The sequence below is a fragment of the Vicia villosa genome, unplaced genomic scaffold (assembly GCF_029867415.1).
Source record: "Vicia villosa cultivar HV-30 ecotype Madison, WI unplaced genomic scaffold, Vvil1.0 ctg.000320F_1_1, whole genome shotgun sequence".
Lineage (NCBI taxonomy): Eukaryota > Viridiplantae > Streptophyta > Magnoliopsida > Fabales > Fabaceae > Vicia > Vicia villosa.
Window position 1 is genome coordinate 202661 of NW_026705142.1, and position 25306 is coordinate 227966.

General features: G+C 32.7%; 2 protein-coding genes across 2 annotated transcripts; one reads left to right on the top strand and one right to left on the bottom strand.

Annotated features, from left to right (window-relative positions):
- The first annotated feature begins 4885 nt into the window (after window positions 1-4885).
- LOC131626751 (uncharacterized) lies at window positions 4886-8200 on the top strand. The gene is made up of 5 exons (XM_058897586.1): window positions 4886-5246; window positions 5361-5612; window positions 6616-6759; window positions 6844-7533; window positions 7662-8200. Exons 1-5 carry the CDS (start codon window positions 5145-5147, stop codon window positions 7905-7907), a joined length of 1434 nt encoding a protein of 477 aa, XP_058753569.1. The 5' UTR covers window positions 4886-5144; the 3' UTR covers window positions 7908-8200.
- Window positions 8201-8249: 49 nt separating this feature from the next.
- LOC131626750 (protein NRT1/ PTR FAMILY 2.6-like) lies at window positions 8250-12127 on the bottom strand. Its single transcript, XM_058897585.1, has 4 exons — window positions 11895-12127; window positions 11565-11782; window positions 9928-10478; window positions 8250-9099 (listed from the first exon to the last, which is right to left on the bottom strand). Exons 1-4 carry the CDS (start codon window positions 11989-11991, stop codon window positions 8319-8321), a joined length of 1647 nt encoding a protein of 548 aa, XP_058753568.1. The 5' UTR covers window positions 11992-12127; the 3' UTR covers window positions 8250-8318.
- Window positions 12128-25306: the final 13179 nt, after the last annotated feature.

A 25306-nucleotide genomic window follows, 5' to 3' on the forward strand; every position in this document is an offset into this window, starting at 1 on the left:
GGGTAAATGAATGGGGGAGGGGGAGTGTTTTGATAAATCTGCAGAACGCGCAGTATTTCGGAAGTGAATTTCCGAAATGCTATTTTCGGAAATGAACCTCCGAAATAAGACAATTTTTTCAAAAAAAAGGCGCTTTCGGAGATGCATCTCCGAAAACACCTTTTTCTTGCATTTCGGAAATGCATTTCCGAAGTTAGGGGTAGTTTGGGTTTTTCACCAGAGGTGACCAAGAAGACATGGGGGTTGATAAAGAAATTTTCTTAAATAAAGATTGACTTCAAACAACTTTTATACCTATTATTTAGGACGGATTTAGATATTGTATATTGGTGTGACTAAATATGAAAAAATTATGAATTAAATTATATTAAAAATAAAAAATAATATTATTTAAAACAATACATTTATAATGAAAGTCGTCTATCACATATGCGAGGTTAACAAATATAAAAGTAATAGAGAAACTTGAGAGGTAGTGACAGTGTTTCAAAAATTAGACTGCGCAATCAATCGAACCGAGAATCAGAAGGGTCATCAGTCTAATTTGATTGTTGAGTCAGATAAGATATTAAACCAACGAGAACTAGCCAGAACCAACCAATATCATTAAAAATCGATAAACCGACGATTTTTGAAAACGGATGAAATAAATGCTTATTTTTTTCCTCAGATAAAACGACACCATTTTGATGATTTTTTTTAAAATAAAATTAAAATATAAGTAGAGATTGCTCAAAACTTATTTGGAACAACTTTCCCTCTTTAAAATTAAATTTACTAAACACTACACTTATTTTGTTATTCAGTTTTTTTTGCCATATGACCTTGATCAAAATTTATTTTAATTTGTATTTTGAACTATTTTGTTGCGTGTAATGATTATGTTTAGAATTTGAATTTAAAGAAGGAATTGGTAAATTTATGATATTTTGAAATTCGGTAGGTGTCTTGACTTTTTTAGAGATTGAGTCATCTAGTTCGATCGATTTAATAACTATATAATTTTGTTATAAAAACTGATTTATTCAATTGAGTTATACGGTATATTCAAGTGAATTATACTATTTATTCTAATTTAGTCAAACGGTTCGACTAGTAAACCAGTGACCTGTCCTTTTCGATTTGATGATCGGATTTAGTCATGTGTTACAACTAGTAATCTAGTGACCGAGTAATTCAACCAATAAATCAATGATCCACATTCTTCGATTTGATGATTAACACGATTTTTAAAATATTAGAAAAAGAGAAAAAAGAGAAATTATATATATATATATATATATATATATATATATATATATATATATATATATATATATATATATATATATATATATATATATATATATATATGAATAATAAAAAATTGGTGTGGCTATAGCTATAGTGTGCCTAAGGGTGGATCGGCCCGTGCCTATCATCCCTCCTAGAGTCACACTTCAATCCTTTAATCCAACTACGATACCATGTTAAAAGTGTTTCGATCTCTTCCTTAAAAGTTATATCAAAGAATTAAATTGTCTTCACATATTTATACAATCAATAATAGAGTAATTTAAACAATATATGGCTCCAAACAAACTACAAACAACTTTAATAAATCACATGTTGCCAAATTATTGATTGAAGAACCAGAAGATGATGAGGAACCTGATATTGGAAAATCATATGTTTCCAAATAAGTAATTTAGGAACAAAATGTTGGGAGTATTTTAAGAGTGAAAAGAAATTTACCTAACAAAATGATTTCTTGGGTGTAAACTTTGAATTTGATATTGATTCATTTTCTAGGTAAAGCTTAATTTTCATATACCAAAGTATTAAATTGGTGGGTGGATGTATGTGGTTGAAAAGTTTACGGGATTTGACAATTCCATGTTGTGTTTGGATTGTCATTTGAGATGAATGAGGTGCATAAGGGGAAATGGGTGGTTGAATAGGTGGACAGGAAGTGGTCGTTGTTGTTTGTGTAGATAAGGTCGTTGTTTGGGAGGGAGAAGGTGTTTGAGCCGTACGTGTAGGTTTTTGATCCGAGTGGGTTATTCAGGGGGGAGGTTGTTTGGTTTGTGGTTTGAGAGGGAGGAGTATGTTGGGCTACTAGTGATGGTGGTTGAGTGACTGCTATGTTGGGAGAGGAGGTTGGTCGAGGTGTGGTGCACATTTGTGAGGTCATAAGTGGGATTATGTCGCCATGTAAGAAGTTATATAGTTAGTCGTTGTAGGGGAATTCATGATGGAAAAGGGAAACATATTTTCCTCAAAAATAACATGCTGAGAGATAATGATTTTACAACTTAATAATTCGTAACACTTATAACCTCTATGATTAGACGGATATCCTAAAAAGAAACAAGGTGTAAACTGAGGCTGAAGTTTATTCCTCGCGATGGAAGGAATTAAAGGATAACAAAGGCATCTGAATACTCGGAGGTGTGAATAAGCCGAGTCTTTTTTGGTAGAGAATTTTTATGGGTGATTGGAGAGCGAATTACTTATTTGGAAGTATGTTGTGTAGGTAAGTAGCCATTTGAAAGGTATGGTGCCAAAAAATTGGTGGAATAGACGCATGAGCAAGGAGGGTTTGGATGATGTTATTGATTGTACAATTTTTTCTTTCGGCTTTTCCAATTTGAGAGAAGGTGTGAGGACAAGAAAATATAAAGGGAATTCCATTTAGTTCACAAGACTTTTGAAAGAGAGAGTTATCATATTCTTTGCAAGTACCTTGGAGTCCCTCTATCTAGCAAGAAGCTATCTATCAACCACTACCTCCCTCTCATTGATAAAATCCTCAATAGAATTCACCACTGGAGCTCCAAGATGCTTAACATACCTGGAAGGGTCCAGTTAGTGAAGGCAGTTAGTTTTGCTATTGCCAATTACTGGCTCTAATGCTTCCCTATCCCCAAAAATGTTATCAAGAGGATTAATACTACTTGTAGAACATTTGTTTGGATAGGTGGGTATTCTCCTAGTAGGAAGAGTCCTATTGCTTGGAAGGATGTGTGCAAGCCTAACAGGAAAGGTGGCTTGAACATCCTTGATCTTGATTGCTGGAACAAAATCACAATGCTTAAGCTTATGTGGGATCTGTGCAAGAAGACTGACAGCTTGTGGGTTATGTGGATTTATACTTATTTTATAAAGGGCCAGAATATCATAAACATGGGGATTAGCCAGAACAAATCATGGATTGTCAAGGGCATCATGAAAACTAGGGAGGTTGTGCCCGATACTCTAAGCTACTGGCAGTATGCTATGCTGGCTGGCAATTTCAAAATGGGAAAAATGTACAAAGCTCTTATGGAAGGAAATAACAATGTGGATGGCCTGACCTAGGGCTTTGGTATGCCTCTGGATGGCCTGCCATAGGCGCTTGGCAACAAAAGATAGACTTGAAAAGTTTGGTTTTATTGCTGATACAGCTTGTTGTTTCTGCAGGGACATCGAAATAATTGACCATCTATTCTATACCTGTAGTTTGCTGAAGCAAATCTGGGCTGATATTTTGGATGGGATCAACATTGATCATCCTCCTCTTATGTGGCAGCAGGAACTTACTTGGCTTACCAGGTGTTGCAAAGGAAAGGGATTAAAGTGGGTTTGTTGAAGTTGGCAGCTGCTGAAACTCTCTATCATTGTTGGATTTTTCGAAACGATGCTTGTATCGGCAAAATTTATAGTAGAGATAAAGTTGTGAATAATATAAAGGATGCTATAGTTCATAGAGGATGGAAGTATAGAAAATATAGAAAGCATATAGCTAGGATCTTGATGTAGTTTGTTGTTTGTTTGGTTGGATCCTTGTGATCACCCTTGTATTCAACTGTTTTTTGAATTATAATAAATTTTTATTGATAAAAAAAATCATTATTTTTTTACGGGTATCAGACATTTCTCTCTATATATATAATTATTATTTTGTTACATGTACCATACATTTTTCTATACATTCAATTATTATTTTTCTATGGGTACCAGACATTTTTCTATACATTCAATTATTACTTTTTCACGGGTACCAGACATTGTTCTATACATTCAATTATCATTTTTTTCACGGGTACCAGACATTTTTCTTTACATTCAATTGTTATTTTTTCACGGATACCAGACATTTTTCTATATATTCAATCATCATTTTTCACGGGTACTAGATATTTTTCTATACATTTAATAATTTTTTTTTACAGATACTAGACATTTTTCTATTAAAAATATACATCTGAAACAAATGCGCGTCCCATACCAGAATCCGTGCGAACGCACGAGTTTTATAGTAGTTCTAATAATAACTATAATACATTCTAATAATATATCATCTATTTTTACTGTAATAATAAAATGGATACAAGATTATTTTAAGTTATATATCTCTAAATTAATGTTTTTTTTTTTTTATAAAAAAATTGGATAATGATCTACCAATTGGTGCAAAGTTAAAAAATAAATAACAAACAACAATCAACCTTTATCTCTTTAAGTGGAGTCGGCTACATCAATTAAGTTTCGTCATAATGTTCTATATGTTTGTCATAATGTTCTATATGTTTTTATCTAAATTGTTAATCTCGAGATCTTTTTTAATAAATTATGTTATAATTTTTTTTAGGTCTTTCTCTTTCTCTAATTATTTGAATTATCTTAATCTGGCCTCCTCTTTGTTTGAATTCTCTCAATCTTACCATTTTTTTTTTTTATATCTTCTCTCTACATTTCAAAATCACCCAAGTCTATTTTCCATCCTATTCCCTATTATACATGTTACCCTACCACACATCCAAAAGAACATTTTTATTTTTGCTACACTTACTTTATTTTTATTTTTGTATTCTATCTCTTACGACATCACATATTTTACTACGTTCCATAAAAATTTTCCTTCTACTTAAACAATTCATTTGCGTCACACAAATCCTCTCAAACCCTAATCATTTCAGTCACACAACTTAATTCAGAGGGTTTTCATCATTATTAGAAAATAAACATTATAAAGGCCATACCCGTTAGGAACAAAATGCGTCCAAAAATACCAAAGACAAAGGTAGCGTAGAATCTTCCACTCTTCAGTTATATTATAACTCGTTTATTCCAGAACCAAGTTTCCACCTTAACGTAGACTCTGAAAATTCATCGAAAGAAAAATGAAAAATCTCCATAAACATTGCTTTTCAAACAACATTATCAACAGAGAGTTAGGCTTCTTTCATCCCTCCTCTTTCACTCATCACTTTTACGCTTCTCAGGTTTTCCCAATCCTCTCTCTTAACATGTTTTTCTTTTCAAAGACTTCTTATTATGATGAATATATAGAAACTGATTAGGTTTTTTATTTATTATTTATTAATTTATGATTGCAGGTTCTTGTACAGAACTTGAATTTGTATGCAAAACTAGAGGGTCATGAAGGATGTGTTAATGCAGTGGAGTTTAACTCCACTGGTGATGTTATTGTTTCTGGTTCTGATGATAGACAGGTTGTATTTTGGAATTGGGAATCCAAAAGTAAACTGTTTGATTATCATTCTGGTCATGAAGAGAATGTTTTTCAGACTAAGATTATGCCGTTTAGTGATGATAGTCGGATTGTGACCTCGGCGGGTGATGGTCAGGTGAATTGTCTTTTCGTGTATGAATAGAATGTTTTGGAATTGCGTTAATCGTATACTTAATCACATGCATTGTTATGTTAAAGATCTTTTACATTGTATCATTGGATCATTTAAAGTGTTTGATTTTAGTTGAGATTATTTTAAAGACGCGCAGACGATTGATTGTGTTTGCTTGAAGAGTAAAAAGTTTTACATTGACGATGTACCCATATTAAACTTACTTGTTCGGTTGAGAACATAGAAATAGAAAATGAGGTGGTGGAGTTGTGTTTCACTGTGGTGGAACAGTACTTCTGATGCGACAGAGTGAGGCTGACCTGTAAAGTTAACACTTTAATGTCCAAGTCAGTGAAAAAATGAGAAGTAATGTGAGAGTGAGAATGAATTTGAAGAGCGGTTGAGATTGTTCGCGTGTGATGTGGCATGCTACACGGACAGCCGTTTAATTGAATTGGACAATGCTTGATGCATTGGAGGGCAGGATTGTCTGCTTCTGGTCAACGCGAAGGCCTACCTGCTTTGTGTGCATTTCTTCTTGGAGTTTACTCTTGGGCCTTGCGAACGGCTCAGAACAAAACTCTTAAAAATAAGTCATTGATCCGGTTGATTTTAATAGTCTGATATGATGCTCTTTTACTTGACGTTTTTCCGATCTATAGAACTAGAAAGAAAATCAGATTACTGATTTTTATTTTTTATGTTTTGGTTTAAATATATCTGGTGGAAGAAGAATTTGTTATCAAGCTTCACCTTGTATCTGTTGTGGTGAACACAACTTCATTTCTTTCAAAGTAGCCAACAATGCTAGAAGTTGCAAAATGCTGTCAAATACTGTGCATAGAATACTGTTGATTAATTTTTATCATGATATGGTGCATTTTGCTCATTATTCAAACAATGTAAGAAAGAAATGACATGTTGAATGGCCTGAGTTAAGCACAACATAAAGACTAATAATTTGAGGTATCTGCTTAAGCATTGGAAACTAATCTTTCCTTTCCAGGTAAGGCTTGGCCTTCTCCAGGAGGATGGTAGAGTTATCACTACAATGTTGGGGAAGCACGATGGTTCTGTATACAAGCTTGCCGTGGAGCCAGGAAGTCCCCACATATTTTATAGTTGTGGTGAAGATGGATTTATTCAACATGTTAGTCAAGTATTACCGCAAGTTGCATGTTGAAAGCTCCCCTTTACGCCCCCCCAAATGTTATATGTTTTGTTTCTTTTGCAGTTTGATTTGCGAAGTAGTTCAGCTACAAAACTTTTCTGTTGTTCCTCGACCGTAGGGAACAAAAAACAGCCTCCAAGAAAAATAGGGTTGAACTCCATTGTGATTGACTCTAGAATTCCATATTACTTTGCGGTAGGTGGATCAGATGAATATGCACGTGTTTATGACATAAGAAAATGCCGGTGGGATGCTGCAAAAGATTCAGACCATCCTGTTAACACGTTTTGCCCTCGTCACCTAATCGGGTCAAGTAATGTCCATATCACAGGATTGGCCTACTCAAAGTCAAGTGAACTCCTTGTCTCTTATAACGACGAGCTCATCTATCTGTTTGAGAAGAATGCAGGCTTCGATTCTTTGCCTTCATCTGCTGCATATGAAGATCCAAAGAATCTTCAAGAGACACGAGTTTACTCGGGCCATAGAAATGCACAGACAGTTAAAGGAGTGAATTTTTTCGGCCCTAATGATGAGTATGTGTTGAGTGGCTCAGATTGTGGCCATATATTCATCTGGAAGAAGAAAGATGCTAAGCTGGTGAGACTAATGGTTGGTGATCAACATGTCGTAAACCAACTTGAGCCCCATCCTCACATACCCTTTCTAGCTACTTGCGGCATAGAAAAAAATGTGAAAATATGGGCGCCTATAGGGAGTGATACTCCTCCACTTCCTTCAAACGCGAAAGAGGTACTATGATTATTGCTATTGGGAATTTTTTTGGTCCATATGTTTAGTGCTTAACCTGATATTTATATTTGTAAAATCTGGTTTACTTTATTGATTGCAACTTTCTGATTGTTAATTCATGCGAACAGGTAATTGAGGCAAACAGAAAGGGAAGGGAATATCGGTCACGGGTCACTCTTACTCCTGATGTTATGATGCACGTTCTTCGTCTGCAGAGGCGGCAGACATTGGCGTACATTGAAAGAACACATAATAGCGCGGATATTGTGAGTGACGACGAAGATGAAGAAAAGTATCTTTTAGGATTGTTAGAGGGCGATCTATCTTCTGAAGAGGATTCTTCTGCAAATTCCAGGGATTGCAACATTAGCTAAAGCTTAAAGAAACAGTTTTTGTTTCTGTTCACCGACTAATTCCTTAGAAAATGCTGTTAGCCTCATTGTTTTTAACCATCAAATACTATGTGCTAACAAACATCTTTAGCGAATAGATTGGTATGCAATATAAAGTCTAGATTGTTCCGAATGAAGTTTGAAGTCCTGGTCAATTTTAGGCAAATTCAGATACTATGTATAGAGCCAAAAAATAAATAAAACAAGTGTATATTTGATGTATGCGAATAATATCCCTCTCAATGTGAATAATCTTTGTTTGTCCTCTGAGGTAACTCTTGTATAGTCGCTTCATTTCATAACACTCTTATATTATTGTCGATCTAAGCTTAACATTGATACTTATTCTAATCATAACAGTGATGACATTTATCATAATAACATCGCATTCTCCTAAACATTTTCATACTTGTAAGAAATAGAGCACAACAAGTAATACACAAAGTTGATACCCCCAAACAGAACACACATCCAGTACACATTATCTACCTTCCCATGATTTATATCATCAGGTAACCATTCCGTACTCCTACGAACTTGGTCGATTAAAGCAGTGCTCAGGTAAAAAGCAATCCCTATAAGCATCGAAATCATTGCAGTTGATGTGGTTCTAAGTGATTGTGGAAACTGTTGGTAATAGAATGTAACTTGTCCAGGAAAATGAAAAGCTTCTCCAATGCCAACAAGCACTAACTGCGGAAACAACCATAACACTGACATGGAAACATGCTCATGTCCTAATTTGAGTCTCTTTGATTCAACGAGAGCAGAAGCAACCATGCCAAGAACATTCAACACGTGTCCGACTCCTATTCGTTGGAGCGGTGTAGGCGATTTTCCAGTAACCTTATGCCAACCTGGCAATATTAACCTGTCGAGAAAAGTGAGGAAAATGGCTGTTGATACTAAGATTATAACAGAAACAGAACCAGCCGGGATTTTGAAATGTGATCCTAAAGAACGATCCATGACTAAAGCTTGAAGTACTGTCAAGCTACTTTGTATTGCGATTGGAGTCGCGAGGAATATACTTGAAGTCCATAGTGGTAAGATTCCAATTATTTTTTTGAAATCTTCGACTTGTTGAACTGTGCATAGCCTCCATGATGATCTCTTAATTGTGTTATCTGAGTTTAGGTCTGCATCAGTTATCAGAGCTGCACGATTGAAGAACCTGCATTAGCATATACATCAGAACAATGTTAAGATTTGTTGAGGTTGGATCTAGGATCTGGTATCTAGGTCTATAAATATCATTTGTAGATCTTATTATAGACATATTCTCATTGCTCTGGGCTCATTTAGTCATTTATGTCTAATAGCTTAGTGTGTTTAAGGCCTAATGTGTCCATTTCGACCGAGAAAGATTCTGCTTTGAAGACTTTAAAGATGTATACCGTTTTCGACTAACTTATAACGTTTTAAAATATAAATAATTCAAAATAATCAAACAATAGGGGAAAAATTCAAGTATTTTTACTAGGACCGTCTTAATTTTTCGAAGGTCCAATGTAGGTTAATCACGTGTGTTGCTTAATCACGGTTTAAGTGTGACAAATCAAATAGAGACCCTGTGATTTAATCATGACAAATATTTTAAAGGTCCTTTTTAGTCACAGTTTAAACATGTCAAATTTAGGATCATGTGCGGTAGTCCGCCTTGCACGCCTGTCAACTGTACACCCACGGCTCTGAGTTTTACATGAATTGGATCCACTAGCTTATCTCAACTACTACAACTATGAACAGTTATGGCCATTACTAAAAGTTCCCCACTCCACACTCTCTATCTTTAACACCTAACAGAATTCTGACATTCACTAAACAATTACCCACCACCAATTTCTAAAGCAGCCATCATTATAATAATTTCCCACCACCTAGACTTTTCCAAATAATAGGGTCTACCATAACAAAAAACAGCTGCCACTATCTATGACATTGTTGTTTCGTGTTTCTTGTTGAAACATAAATGAAACAAATGAAACAGTGCTCTTAGTACCTTAATCTTTTTCCTGGCGTTATTGGAGGCAGAATTTGAACAACAACATCATAACCAGTTGCACCAGTATAGTAATCTTCCATTCTAGACGAGTGCTTCCACTTCCCCTTCCTTAAACTAGCAACAAAAACACGTCCCAAATCCAAAACAGCGCTTCCATTAGGCTTATCATTTCGATAAAATCCATAACCCGACAAAAATACAACCACGCTGAGAAAAGTAGCAACAGCGCAAACTCCGAATCCTAACGCCCAACCGAAATTATCCTCAATGTAAATGACTCCGGTTAATGCAGCTCCAGACGCGACATAGAACGTGAAAAAAAACCAGTTGAAAAATATTCCTTGGTGTTCTGGTTTATCGAACTGGTTTGCGCCTAGTGACGCTGACGTGAAACGGGAGCCTCCGAAACCGATTGATATTAGGACTATGCTTATGTATAGAACTGTGTATTGGATTTCTGTTGGTGGTTTGCATGTGGAAGATGAAGCGTTGCATGGATGAGGCTTTAGTGAATTTATTGTTGCTGTCAAAAATAGAATAACTGTTCCCTGCAATATAAAAGATGAAAAATTTAAGAAAGAATCTCAATAGATTCCATTGAGTAGAATCAATTTTACTATGTTTTGAAATTACATTGGTTTTATCTTCTGTCTTTTCAATCAACTATTGATGGAAACATTTGGAAGAACATCTCGTGGAAATAATTAAATTGAAAATGATTGAAAGATTATTATTTTTATAATGTGTGGTTATGTATGGAAAAAAGGAGATAAACAAAGACTTTTGATAAATCATTGATGGTTAGGTTTAGGATTAATTTACTATTACAATTATTTCATCATAATTGAAGTTATATAAAAATTAATAATGGTTGGTGGATTAAAAGCTAATTAATTTCAAATTTTGTCATTTTATAAAATTGTATTCTTAACCTAATCTTGAGATAACCTATTTTAACACACATTTGTAGGCATATAAACAACACCTATAATACAACTATTCCTTCTAATTTTTATTATAAAAAATATTTTTAAAATTTACTGAATAATTAAATATCTGATCTATAAATTAAATATATTAATTATTCTATAAATTTTAAAAATATTTTTTTATATAATAGAGCATAAAACATAATATTGATTCCGAAATAAAAAAAATAAACTATTAAACATTGAAAATTATATCTATAATTGTATTGTTATATTGTAGTATTTATTATTTTTTAATCTTCTCAACTTGTGGTAAAAATCTCTTTCTAAATTATTAATCTATATATTTAAACCAAATACATCATTTACCAATGAATTAAAAAATTAATTTTTATGTATAAAAATATCAAAAATCTAGATAAAATAAAATATCCACGTATAATTCTTTAACTAGTTTGTTTTGAGATAAAAAAAAATTGTAAAAAAAAATAAAAAATTAGTTTGTAACAAACATGAATATATTTCTTTCATAGTTCATATTCATATATTGCTAAAATATAATTCTTAGGCATGAAAGTAATAAATAAAACAAAGGAAATAGAGATATTATATTTTATTGTATCAGTGACAGAAATAGACTAAGTAGAACATAAAATAAAACAAAATGCAACCTAACATTTAGATATAGATGTAGTAATAGTTTACCAGCAAAGAAACACAAGAAGAAGCAAAGGCAACAGAGAAAGAGCCGAAGAAAGAATCAGCAACGATTGCAGCAACTAGAGGAACTAGGTTGGAGCTTCCAACAACCACGTTAACAATCTGGGCAGCATTGATGCTCTTTATATTGAATTCTTGTATAAGATAAACAATTAAATTTCCAACAATCCCCGCACTTGCAAGCGATAACCCCGCCACCATACCTATATAAAAAAAAGTTTAACAAATTTATATAATTAACATGATCATGAACATTTTGATGTGTAAAAGTGAGTGAATAATGTTGTGTTACAAGATTAAAGAAGAGAGAGAGACCAATGAAGAAGGGGAAAGTTCTCCAACCACCATGCTTTCTTCCACTACTCAAACTTTGTGGTTCTTTTGTTGATGTTGCTAGCTTATTATCATCCATTGTTGACCTCACTCTTGTGCTGTTTTAGAAACAGTGTGTGTGGTGTTTTTTATAGGAAAGTTTGGTGTTGATTTGCACTCTCTAGGATTCTTATAGTTTAATGTTTTTTTTTTTGCCTTGATATTGTTATGCTTATAAGTTGTTGAAAACGTGGAGAATTCATTAACTTTTGTTGAAAGGATGTATCATTTGTTTAAACAAAAATGAACAAAGTGGGATTGACTGGATGAGATTTTTTATGGAAATAATTGGTGTTTTTTATTTTAAATTGGAAAATCAATTTTAGAAAATGCAATATAGCTGTTCATATTGTCCTACCTAATTTAATGAATGGTTTTGTAATATCTTCAAAATGTTTTTGATAAACAATTTCTTTAAAATTTTAAATTGAAAACTTTGAGACTACATTTTTACTCCAGTGTAAAAGTTAGATAGCAAATCTTAGTATCTCCAAATCAAATACACTATTAAAAAACTAAAGGAAACTATAATATTATAAAATTAAAAAGATAAAAAAATTAGTTAAAAAATTAAAAAGTTTCATTTGATATATCGGATACCTTCGAATGTATCAGAGACACTATATGATATAATGAATAATAAATTACAAATATGAGATATTAAGGCTCTATTTGATAAAAATAGTAGTTGGTTGATAAATTAGTTTATAGTTTATAATTTATGACTGATGGCTAATGACTTATAGCTGATGCCTGATTACTTATAGCTAATAAGTTAATTGAAGTGTTTGATAAAATTTTTTTTTTTTTTTTGATGAGAAAGATAATTCATTAAAGCTGGGAAAAAGCAGAGATGTCCCTAGAAGGATAAACTCCACACCAAGTGTTTGATAAAATTAGCGGTTCATTAGTTGATAAATTTATGAGAATTAGGAGTCAATTCCTACTGAAGGTGCCAATGTTTCATCGTGGAATTAAAATTGGTATGTATCAATGGCGAGGGATCCTGAAATGGTGACGCTGATCTTCCGATACAGAGGCGTGAGGTGAACTTGCAAAGTTAACACTTTAATGCTCAAGTTAGTTCAAAATTCAAGATGAGTGTAATAAATTTGGGGATCAGTAAAATGCACATTGAATATCACGTGTGCTGTCTTTTATATGTTAGGTTGTTTTGATTGAACTTGCATCGGGTTGGGTCTTGACTTTCGGCCTTTGGTCGACCAAAATAGTTGTCCCTAATGATTGCTGGGCAAAAATTATCAAGTCTTTGATGTCGTGGTTGGACTCTGACAATGGTGTCCTATCATTGAAAAATTTTGCCTATTTTTTTTTGTTATCACCATCGGTTTAGTTCGGTTCGGGGGTCAGTTCTGACATCAAGTAGTTTCAACCTCCTCTCGATTGCAGTTGCGGGGGATCGAACCGTGGAAATTTCGTCTATTTATCTCTTAAAAATTTTAACTTTTAGTATTTAAGAATAATATTAACATGTTCTTGGATCCAAAACTTTAAAAATGATCATAAAACTCATATTCTCTCACGATTTAGCATCTAAAAAGTGAAAATTAGGTAAAAAAAATGAGTATGACATTCTTGATTTGTTTTAGTAACATTTAAAATGACACAAAATTTGTGATATTTTTTTCTTTAATCTAAGATATCATTAAAAAAACAAAGTTATTAAATGAAGAAGAATTGGTTCTAAATTTAAGTCTCATGCTCTTTATATTAAATTCTTGTATAAGATAAACAATCAAATTGCCTACTATTCCTGCACTTGCAAGCGACTATATCAAAATGAATGTCAGGTGATTGTTGTGTTAAAAGATTAAAGAAAAGAGGGAGAGCCACTGAAGAAAAGAGAAAGAGAGCCAATGAAGAAGGGGAAAGTTCTCCAACCCCCATACTTTCTCTCACTACTCAAACTTTGTGATTCTTTTGGGGATGTTGCTGGCTTAGCATCCATGATTGCACCTCACTTCTTGTGTTGTTTTATAAATAGTGTGGTGTTCTTCTTTTATAGGAAAAATTTTGATGTTGATTTGCACTTTCTTGGATTCTTTTAGTTTAGTGTGTTTTTCATCTCTTTCTTCTCTTTCTTCTTCTTCATCTCCATTCACTTTCATTTAAAACCTATCAAATTTTAAACAAAAATTCAACTAAAATCCAACACAAATAAAAACAAATAAATACATTTTAAAGGTTGAACCTGTTTTCTCCTCGTCTTAACCAACACATTTGAAAGTGAAGATCAAGAAGGGAGAGGATGGAGAAATGTCAAAAATATTAAATGTTCATGGTTTATCATTATATTTTATAGACCTCCAAAATCAAACGGTGTGATTTTCGTTAAAAATATCTAATGCTTAAAGTTAAAAATAGGATTTGAGAGAGAAAAAGAGGTAACGTGAGAGTTAGGATTAATGGTTCCTGCTTTCTTTATTAAGATTTTAAAAATGAAGCAAATCTTGATTCGTTAACCATTGGATCGAGCTAATTTTTGGATACGAGGTTCGTGAAACATGGTGCTACACTTTCACTGTTCAGATCATCGAAAGAAGGTATGAGGAGGGAGATATTAAGTTGAAGAAAAAATAGGATTTGAGAGAAAAAAGGGGAAACATTAGAGTTAGGGTTAGGGATTCTCTTTTTCTTTAATATGTTTTAGAAATGAATCGATTTCGGAGTTGTTAACCATTGGATCAAGCTAACTTTTGGAAACAAGGTTCGTGAAACATAGTGCTACACTTTCACGGTTGAGATCGTCGAAACCAGGTTTGAGGAGGGAGATATTGCGTTCATACAGAACCAAGTTTTTGGGTTATTTTGCTAGGGTTTGAAAGAAAATTAATCAGCATGCTCCGATGTTGGCCATTGGGATGTAGACCTTCCTTGATTGGCTCTTATTCCTCAAATAAATCCAATGTCTCCATCCCAATCCCAAGCATAAAAGAAATCCTTTGCATAAGCTCTCCAATTGCATGTGACATACAAGATTATAATTTTGCCAAGACTTGCCTCAAAGGTAACCGTCTCTAGATCAAGATACTTGAAGAGGCTTATAGAGAAGGACTTAAATGATGCAGGTGTAATTTATATGAGAGATTGATCACTAGTAAAAGTAACGTGTCATTGAAGGCATTAGAATTACATGACAAACTCATGAATTTATGGAGTTCAATCATATAACCCCTTAGGGACATGGCTATTTTAAATTTCCATTCAAATCTACGGAGGATCTCAAAAAAGTTTGGAGTGCGGGGACATGAAATTTTAAGCCCTTACTTATGTGTTTGTATATGTGGACGTCAAATTGTAGACATGAAAATTTGAGGAATACATATGCTCAAGTGTGGTTAAGGATGCATGGTTTTTCCTCGGAGTATTGGGAACAACTTCTTTATTTGAAATTTCTCATGGTATTGGTATTCCTTTGTCCATTGATGAGCTACCAAGAAAAAGAACTTGTAGGCATTTTGCGTATGTGCAGATAGACCATAACATTTCAGATACTCTCTATAATCATATTTTGGTGGAACGAGAGGATTATGTGTTCTTTGTTGAATTGGAATACGAGAGTTTGCCTATATTTTGTGATGATTGTGTTTATGTTGCTCATAGTATTGATAAATGTTGGTATTTTAAAAACAAAATTGTTGAGAAGCCCTTGATTAAAGAATCTACAAGATACACGCCTAAAAGTTCAAATAAGCTATACCAGTTAATAATAGTGTGAAGGACTTAGGGAATGATGGATCTGTAAATGTCATAGGAAATGTCATAGTGGATGATGACACTGTAGATTTGAATAAAGTAGTAAATCATACTCTTGACAATGTCATAGATAAGGATGACCCTGTTGTGGTCATTCATCCAGAGAATGACGTTGATGCTAATGACAAGAAAAATTTAGAAATAAGCTATCTAAATAAAGAATAAATAATAGTAGAGACTACTAATAATTTGAATGAGAATTCAAAACACAATCAATTTATCTACTTTGGTCAAGAACCATTCAAATTGTTACCCTATTATACTCCAATTTGACAAAGGTAGGTTTGATTCGGCTAGGCCATTTAAATTTACGACGGTTTGGACTCTGGATGATAGATGCAAACAACTGATTTCCAATAATTGGAATATTGGTATGGTTGGTTCCCTATGTTATTTTTCATCTTCTAAGTTGATATATCTTAAACCTATTATTAAGAAATGGAACAAAGATACCTTGAGAAATATTCATCTAAAAGTCACTCAAGCTACTTATGAAGTTAACATGAAACAAAGTTTGATTAATGATGCAAGTTACAATGATGATCTTGGATTGAAGGAAATTAATGCTTAACTTTTTTCTAGATAAGGAACTGCATATGAAAGACCCAAATTAGAGGAATAAGGTAAGGAATAAGTGCTTTAAGAATGGCGATATGAATATAAAGTTTTTTCACAACATAGTGAAATTGAGATATGCTAATAACAAAATCACTAAACTGAGGCATGAAAGAACTTTTTTTAGAGGAGGACATAGAATGAAATAATCATGTTATTAACTTCTACCAAAATTTGTCTAATTCATTAATAAAATTGTAGTTATATTGATTAGGTGGAGAAAACTATCCAATAACTTATAACTCATGCATATAATGATTATCTCACTAGAATACCCCAGGCGGAGGAAATTAAGAATGCAATGGATAATATGGATGGTAATTATGCTCCAAGCACTGCTGGATTTGGCACATGCTTTTTCCAAGTCTATTTGGATATCGTGGGGATATACGTGATCAAATCAATGAGTCAATTTTTTGAAAAATGTTGGATCCTTCATTATCTCAATTCCATCGAAGTGACTTTGATACCTAAACAACATGAAGCAGATTCTATTGAGCAATATAGACCTTTTGCACTTGCAAATTTTTAATTCAACAAGATCACTAAGATAATTGCAAACAAGTTGGCCATCTTAGCTCCTAAAATTGTTTCAAACACTAAAGAGGCTTCATTAGGGGCATGCATATTTATGAGTGCATTTTGATTAATTCAGAAGTTATTAGTTTGTTGAACACGAAATACTTTGAAAGTAGTTTGGCTTTCAAGGTAGACATCAGAAAGCCTTTAATACTTTAGATTAGCAATATCTTATTAATTTTATTTTTTTAATATGGCTTTGATAAAAAAAATTGTGATTGAATTCTTATCGTTATCCACTCATCCAACCTGCCAATCATAATAAATGAGAAAGCTGGAGTATTTTTTTCTTGCTCTAGATGAGTGAGACAAATATATTTTCTTCCTTCCTTTCTCTTCTGCATTACTGAAGAAACACTTAATAGGTAGTTATCTATGTTAGTGGGTTAGGGTAAGTTGACATACATATCAGTTAGTAAGAAAACTATTCCTAGCCACACTTTATTTTTGCAAACGACGTTAAGATTTTCTGCAAAGCTTTAAGTAAAAATCCTCAACTCACTAACCATCTCCTTCAAGAATTTGGTCACAATTATGGTAAACATATCAGTCCAACTAAGCGCAAGCTTTATGATGGAGCTAGATTTTGATTTAGGCTGAGGCACATGATAGATATTCTTGGATTCACTTTAGGACAAATACCTTTTAACTATCTTGGAGTTCCTATGTTCAAAAGCAAGCCTAGTACTTAACAGATAGAGTATTGGCAAAACTATCTACTTGGAAGGGCCACATTCTTTTTAAGACTGGTAGGGTTTAATTGGTCCAGTCAGTCATACAGGACATGCTTCTATATACAGTTTAAGAATTTATGAATTGCCAATCAATCTTCTTAACAAGTTGGATTCTTGAAACATAAATTTTATAAATGGTGATCTATCTTTTGAAGATCAATTTGTCATTTGATAATACTACTTCTGATGAACTCAATTGAAAAAGATAAGCAAATGGTTATCTATCTTTTAAAGATTCTTTCAAATTTATAAGGAGGGATCACATTGAGCCTTCTTGGACAAAATTAATTTGGCATCCCTACATACCTCCTACTAAGTCTTTAGTGACTTGGAAGATATTGCATAATTTTATTGCAATATAATACAATCTGATTCGAAGTGGAAATCATATGGTTTCTAGGTGCTCTCTCTACATTCATGATGTGGAAGTTGCATACCACTTATTTCTTAGATGCTGGTTTACCTTACTTTTCTAGCATCAAATTGAGTGATTGTTTCCCATGAACAATGATATAACTGGTTATGAAAGCTTATTCAAACTTGTTAGTAGTATTTAGAGCTCTCAAATTCAGAATTTGATCATAACTTTCATCATAATAATTCTTTGGAAAACTTGGCACACAAGAAATTATATCATGTTTCAAAATGGTAAAATTGACATTAGTGTGTGTGTGTGTGTGTGTGTATATATATATATATATATATATATATATATATATATATATATATATATATATTATTCATTTTAAATAATTAGTATATATGGAATTTAATTCTTTCAAGGGGAACATGCATTCTTCAATTCATAAATTTACAATTATTAAATTTTTTGACACCAAACGTTAACCTCATCCCGCACCTAGAATTATGCAAGTTAATTAGTGTTTTTCTAGTCATAATTAGGTTGACTGCAACAAAGATGAAGCTTCAAGAGGAAATCCTGGAATATGGATAATTTAGGAACATTATTTGGAGCTTTCTCAATTAAGATCGGAGTTTGCACCTCCTTTCAAGATGAATTGTATGGAGTCATGCTTGCTATCAAATATACTAACAGGAGAAATTGGAGAAATATTTGGCTTGAAACTAACTCAATGTTAGCCATTCGTGCATTTTCTAATGGGGGTATAACCCTTTGGAATCTTTTAATTAAATTTAAGAATACTTTACACACTATATGTTTCTTTAGATTCAAGATATCTCACATTTTTAAAGAGAGAAATGCACGTGCAGATAGATTAGTAAATGCAGGTTTTTCTATTGGTTATGAAACTTTCTATTGGCTATATATTTCTCATGGAGTAAAAAAATTGAGCTTAGAAGTCTATTAAACAATTTCAAGCAAGATGACAGGGAATCACGCTATGAAGCATGAAAGGGATTTAAGGAAATGCTAAGGTTATTCGCACACCATGGACTTGAAATATGGTTGATAGTCCACACATTTTATAATAGTCTTTTTTATTCCACGAGGATGACAATCGATGCAACTGCAAAAGGGACACTTATGAATAAAAATATCAACTAAGCCTACACCATTATAAAAGATATGTCACAAAACCATTATCAATGGGGAAGTGTCTGTAGCTCCACTGAGTGAGCACCTTAAATAAAGGGAAAATACAAAGTAGATGCCTTATGCCATCTTAATGCAAAAGTCGATGCTCTATTTCAAAAATTCTAAAAAATGAGTGCAAGTGCTATAAACTCTACAACCCCAACACGTGAAATGTGTGGAGTTGTTAGCCACTAGTACAGAATGTTAGATGATCATAGGTAGAGGAACTAACCAAGAAAGTATTAACTGTATTAACACCCACAAAGGAAATCCATACTCTAACACCTAATAATGGATGGAAAGTCCATCCAAAATTTTCATACAATAGTAACTCTCTCCAACCATGAGTTGAACCTTATGGCTTTTAAGGACAAATGGGCATTAACGCTCCTGTAACACCCAACCTCGAAACTATGATGCAAACTTTTATCATAGTCCAAACTAAACAAAATAATGAGTTTAAAAATTAAAACCTGCACACTAACAAAATCTTTAGATAACTAGTGTCTAAGATTGACTCAATAGCCAACCACAATAAAATGTTGGAGACTCAAATCTCCCAAGTGGTTCACCTGCAAACCACATATTCCATTTCTATAAAGATTTGTGAAGGAAAAAATCGATAAAAATTTTAAGAAATATGTGGAACTGTTAAGAAAATTACACATAAATATCCATTTTAGAGAGGTTTTATCTCAAATCTCATCATATGTCAAATTTCTTAAAGAATTAATGTCAAACAGACGAATGTTAGAAGATAACAAAACAATGGCACTGACTGGAGAATGCTACGCCATAATTAGAAACAAATTACCTCCTAAGCTGAAAGACCTATGAAGTTTTTTAGCTCCATGTGTTATAGAAACAATGATTTCTGAGAGAGCCTCGTAAAATTTGGAGGCAAGTGTGAGACTTATACTCTTGTTAATCTATAGGAAGCTTGATATCGGTAAAATTGAACCAATGATTATATCATTTCAATTAAGAGACCGATCCATCAAAATATTCCTAGAATTTTAGAAGATGTGACAATAAAGGTTATGTCTATTTTTCATTATTCTACTATACTATGTTAAAATCAAGAAGGTCCAAAATTATTTTAAAATAGTAATATTCCAATCCTAATGAATTAAAAATCTATCTTGATATGTGTCAAGATTAACTATTCTCTATTTTAATTTTCTTGATTTGACCTCTTAGTCTTTTTTGTATTTATGTTAATAGGTCTTCACCAAATAGTTAAAAAAACCTAATCAGTGCAGTTTTTTGTTCATTTTTGTTTAAAGAATGTATTTTCTTTAAATTTTATACTTACTCGTGTAGCTTTTATTTTGTTTGCATCCGTTCTTTTTTGTTTTGTTTGAATTTTTGTAGAGGATGTATGTATTTTGATTTCTCTACAGTTTGTTTCTTCGTCACATTATTTTTTATTTATTTTTATTGTTCATATTTATTTTTTCTATATTTTGGTAGGACTAACTTTTTAAATATATTTTCACACAACAAGCAAATATTCAAGATTACCTGATTCATTAAAGATCGATCATTCATTAGAGAATGATGGTTGTTTTACTTGCAATTTGTACATGAAAGTAAGGATGCATATAAAAATGACAACTACCTAATTCATTAAAGATTGATGATTTAATAGAATGATGGTTATTTTACTTGCAATTTGTACATGAAAGTAAGGATGCATATAAAAACGACAACTACCTAATTCATTGAAGATTGATGATTGTTATACTTGCAATCTGTTCTCACCAAACATAATTATTGAGTATTTTGTCACTTTGGTCTGCCTTGCTTTTTTATCTTAATATATAATTATCTTCCTTGACTATTTGATTATTGTCTAATAGTTGATATCTTAATTTATTAATTTTAAGATTAATGGAGATACATAAGCAATCGATATATCACTACTATATCTTTCACAACGGTTGGAACATAAATTTAACTTCGGTTTATGGTATGTGGTAACAAAGAGTGTGGTAGTAAGTGAACTATTTATCACCATAGACTATTGGTTGTGGTAATAAACTAGAAAACATTATACTTTGTAGCACGACTGCAATAACCTGCCATAGTGAAAAGTGGAAAGGTCGTTGGTTCAATACCATCAATAGAAACAATCGAGTGAAATATTTTATTTTTGTTATTATACAAAATTATCATTATTATGTATTACATAAAAACTAAAATGACAGCAAAGCGACATACATTTACACACCATTACATCAAACAAGAAAACACCTATAATTTTAAATAATAATACTTGTTAGTATATAATTCATAAAAATTATAACAAATAATAAATTATGGATAAAAAATGAAAAATAATTACTTGTTAGTTTTCCCATATGCCTTCTTCATGATCATAAGAAATAGCATGCACACAATCTGCATCAATTTCTTCATATGAAGCAGACACATGTGTTGCAAAAAAAAAAAAAGGTCTCAAGAATATCAAAATTTAAATTATGATTTTCATCACTACGAGGAATTTATTTTCCTTGGAGAGTAATTGACCATCTTTTTCAACGAGGGTCAGTGACATAAAACACTTGTTTTGCTTGGGGTGCAATGACGAATGGTTCAGTCATATAAGTTACCTTGCCAAGGTCAACCAGTGTGAATCCTAACTCATCAATTTTCATATCAATGTTACTGTCAATCACTTGCATTTAAATAAATACACTTTGAATAAAATATAATCAATCTTACAAATCTACTCAATTACCGCAAAGTACGGTCTAGTTGCCACTACAGAATTCTTATCTTTGGAACTAGAAAAGTACATGAAATCGGCTTCAACCATAACCCCACTATTTTGCGTTGTACTACGATCATCGTTTGGTTTTGCATAAAAGAAAAATTTATAATATCGTATGCAATCCAAGTTACTACACTAAATTTAGGCATGTATGACATCTATTTACCATCATTAAAATTCTTTTCATTAAACCAATTTATGAAATTCTTGTTATGCTCTTCCAACAACCATTTGTCACTCATTCAGGAATATTTTTCCTTGGTAAATCTTTTGTGAGTAGATAAGTAAGGTTAAACTTCATCAACATTATTCAATATATACAAAAGTTCTATAAGAACTACATCACGATCCATTGACTTCACATTTAAACCTTGAGTACCTCTACCTTCATATCTGTAATCATGACAAGACTTTGAAATTCCTATAAAATCCATTTCATAACGGTTGGAAAATGAATACCACCATGTTTTAGATATAACACAATAAAACAAAATGCAATCTAACTTTAGATATAAATGAAGTTGGGTTTACCAGCAAAGAAACTCAAGAAGAAGCAAAGGCAATAAAGAAAGAGCCAAAGAAAGAATCATCAATGATTGGCGCAACAATTAGAACTAGATTCGAGCTTCTGGAAACAATGTTTACAATTTGGGAAGCATTGATGCTCTTTATATTGAATTCTTGTATAAGATAAATAATCAATTTTCACAACTTCTGCACTTGCAAGTGATAGCCTCGTAACCATACCTATATAGAAAAGAATAACAATTTTATATAACTAACATGATCATGAACATTTTGATGTGTAAAGTGAGTGAATAATGTTGTGTTAGAAGATTAAAGAAGAGAGAGACCAATGAAGAAGGGGAAAGTTCTCCAACAACCATGATTTCTCGTTCTACCTAAACTCTGTGGTTCTTTTGGGGATGTGGCTAGCTTATTATCCATTGTTGACCTCACTTCTTGTGTTGTTTAAGAAACAGTGTGTGTGGTGTTTTTATAGGAAAGATTGATGTTGATTTGCACTTTCTAGGATTCTTATAGTTTAATGTCTTTCTTTTGCCTTGATATTGTTATGCTTATTAGTTATCGAAAACGTGGAGAATTAATCAACTTTTGTTGAAAAAATGTATAATTTGTTTAAATAAAAATGAACAAAGTGGCATTGATTGGATGATAATTTTTTTTTGAAACAATTTATGTTTTTTATTTTAAATTGGAAAAATATTTTTAGAATATGCAATATAGCTGTTCATATTGTCCTACCAAATTTGATGAATGGTTTTGTAATATCTATATTTTGATAAAGAATTTCTTTAAAATTTAAAATTCAAAACTTTGAGGCTACACTTTTACTCTAGTGTAAAAGTTAACAAATCTTAGGATCTCTAAATCAAATACACTATTAAAAAACTAAAGAAAACTGTAATATTTTAAAATTAAATAGATAAAAAAAAAATTAGTTAATAAAATTAAAAAGTTTATTTGATTTATTGGATACCTTCGAATGCATCAGAGACATTATATGATATAATGAATAGGGATGTCAACGAGGCAGGGAATGTTCGGAGGATGCTTCCCTGCTCTCGCCTCGCCCCAAAATTTATTCCCCATTCCCGTCCCCATTCCCCGCCACGGAGGAATATTTTCCTTCATCCTCATCCTCACAGATCCCCATGGATATCCATGGAGACCTATTAGGAAGATCCTAAAGTTCCACATTGATTTGAGATAGAGCATTGAAAGAGTATATATAGAGGGACACTCCTCACTTTACCAACCGGTTTTGTAAGGATGAGTTATTTCAGAGTCTATTGATCAGACCATGGACCGTCCACCATTAATAACCACGCACCAAGCCCAAAAGAGTGTTGCGCGTGAGGGGGTGTACCATTAATAACCACACACCAAGCCCAAAAGAGTGTTGGGCGTGAGGGGGTGTACCATTAATAACCACGCACCAAGTGTAACACCCCTCTAATACCCCACGGTAATTAACAAAATTAAATCAGAGTAAACATGCAAAGGGTGTCACAATTCAAAAATAAAAGAAAACACACGTTCGGCATATGTCATGCATTCACTGAAATATCTGAAATTATAACTCATTAGATAAAAATCATGTTTACACAGCGGAATCAAATCATCAAGTCAACATTACATCGTTAATGTATCAGACTTCAAATACAATAAACAATAGAGTTATAATCGAAACTCAAAACATCGCGTCCCCAGTGTTACATCTATCAGAGCATGACACCGACACAACAACTAAACCGACTTATGAGCTAATCCTCACCAAGTCGAAAGCAGCTATCCTCAATCTGAAAATTGTCAACAAGTAAGGGTGAGTCTCATTCTCAATTAATCAATGTTATGCATTCATAAGCAACAAAACATCATAATATATCATTCACCCAATTTGTCATATATTCAGATTCACATCTATTATTCCTCAATTCACACAATAATAGATTACAACACAATACATAAATCCATACAATCATGTTATGACAAAATGCATATGACACAACTGACACTATGCATGTGGTACCAAAATTCGTGAATCACATTCACAGGACTTCTCTCTGCGATACTGCCCTTCAAGTCGCTTACACCCCACATGGGCACACGACTAACCTCATCGCTCACACCCCCATGGGCACACGATGACTGCTTACTAATCTCCGCACAATGGGAATTAGCCACCCACGATCCACTCATCAACGGGATCCAATGTAAATGATTTATGAATGAATGCACACATATCACATACTTATATCATCACCGATCTGATGCTTAACATCGTCTCATTTCATCTCACCAATATCATCACAAACAAGTATGTACATGTCCAAGCATCATTCAATCATTCACATACATTCACCACAATCAACATATTAATATTAACAGCATATTAATATTCACAAATCATCAATCATCATCATATAATTCTCAACAATCATCACATCGTAATGTTTTCAAAACAACATCTTATATTGTCACATTTCATCACACATGTCAACAATACATCATCCAATTACACAAATCGTCACATGATTAATATTTCAATATAGCATGTATTTAACACATCTCATCACATATATGTACAATACATCATTCACCAAGAAATAAAATCATATTTAAAATAATTGGATTCACACCTCATTCCATCGTTTAAACACGTAGGCTATCTCATAAGATTCATCGTACTCGAAACGACACTAAAAACAGACCTACGGTTCGAAAGTTACACATCATTTAACTTTCCCAAGAAATAACTAACGCTACAGCACGCGGCGCAACCAACGTTCGC